The sequence below is a fragment of the Podarcis raffonei genome, chromosome 13 (genome assembly GCF_027172205.1).
Source record: "Podarcis raffonei isolate rPodRaf1 chromosome 13, rPodRaf1.pri, whole genome shotgun sequence".
In the NCBI taxonomy this organism is placed as follows: domain Eukaryota; kingdom Metazoa; phylum Chordata; class Lepidosauria; order Squamata; family Lacertidae; genus Podarcis; species Podarcis raffonei.
Window position 1 is genome coordinate 46,132,368 of NC_070614.1, and position 1,653 is coordinate 46,134,020.

The window sequence follows — 1,653 nt, forward strand, 5'->3', positions numbered from 1 at the left end:
GGTAAAAAAAACAAACTGTTTAATCAACAAAGTGTGACCTCCAGGGGAAGATCAGTAGCTCAGAGGCAAAGCATCTGCCTTGCATGCAGAATGTTGCAGCTCCAGGTAGGGCTAGGAAAAGACTCCTATCTAAATCCCAGGAGAGGCTGGTGCCAGGGGGTGTAGAGAACTCCAAAACAGTTGGACCAAGTGTTTGGCAATGTATAAGGCAGCTCCCACGTTCCTATTGGGTTTAGGCTATTTGGAGAGCTTTCAAAAATAAGTTAAGCAGCCTCCCACCACTAGATGGCAGTAAAAGTTCTTCCATTCTTAGAAGAAAGCAGCCGTTTACTGGCTGAGGTTTCTCTGACTCTGGTATGACAACCACTAAGGGCTGCAGAAGTCACTGAGCTCGGGCAGGAGCAAGCTTTGGTGCTTGTCTGCATTATTGAATTGGAGGGAGATGCCCATGGGCTCCAGGATGGACTCAATAACTTGGCTAACTCGGTGGAGGCATCTCTTTGGACTACTCGTCCTATATCAGTGGACTATTGGTAAGGAAACTTAGCTTATGAAACAGATACATAAATAAGCAAAGTGGGAAATAATTAAATATGAAGCCTGCAGTGTAGGAGGCTTTAGTTCAGGGTTTCAGCCAGCTTGTTGTGACCCTTCCTGTAGTACTTTCTTAAACTCATTCTCTCCCCTAGTTTTCCATCCTTGCTGAGAGAAAACAGAACTCCTTGTGCACTGCTCATATTTTAAGTACATGGATCTGGGAGGGTGGCTGAGTATTTGTATGAAAATTTTAGTTTGTCTGCAGCGATTTAAACACACATTTTTTAAAAAGCGAGGAATGGACAGAGGAAGGAAGATTGTGTTTCACTTTATCCATCCATTCCCTACATTTATACCTTGTCGAGATAGTGCTTTCTTTCATGTACTGCAGTTTTGACATTATTTCTTGACTTCCTTCTACCAATTGCTGAATGAAAACTGACTGTGTACATTAAGGGAAACCTTTAGCATGCTTTTAATACCTTCTTCAATATCCTTCAGTCTGCGGCTCTGATTCCCAAGTGACCCAGAGTCCCTTCTCACAGAACATCCAGGAAGGGGGACTGTTTGCCATCACCTGCAGCAACCCCAATGAATATAGCACCCATTTTTGGTACCGTCAGCAGCCTGGAAGAGCACCGACCCTCCTCTTGTATATAGCATCCCAAGAAAAGAACGAAACCAAAGGACGCTTCACAGCAGAGTACTTGGAGAAGGGAAAGAAAAGTCGCCTGCATCTCTCTGGTGCTCAGATTCAAGACTCAGGCATATACTTTTGTGGCGTAGAGCACAGTGGCGCTGGAAGGGAGAGACTCATGACTATAACTTCAGGTCTTCTTCAGCTCTGATGTTCACCTTTACTCTGTGATACTTTGCTGCTGAAAACGTTCCCCTACAAATGTTCATAAAGCCCAATATTAAAGAACTTACCAAGTCTCTCTCTCAATAACACACATGCACACACACACACACACACAGAGAGAGAGAGAGAGAGAGAGAGAGAGAGAGAGAGGGAAATTTGTGTTAGGGAAATATGAATCTTTCAGTTTGTTTTCCCTTGTTTCCCATCATGGTGGCTGTGGAGATCTTCTCCATCTTGGCCTCCAGTGCTGGGTT

General features: G+C 44.3%; 1 gene segment (V, D, J or C); it reads left to right on the forward strand.

Moving 5' to 3' along the window:
- The first annotated feature begins 349 nt into the window (after positions 1-349).
- On the forward strand, positions 350-1,442 carry LOC128399507 (T cell receptor alpha variable 35-like). The segment is given in 2 exon segments: positions 350-533; positions 1,039-1,442. Coding segments are annotated over 2 exon segments (438 nt in total).
- Positions 1,443-1,653: the final 211 nt, after the last annotated feature.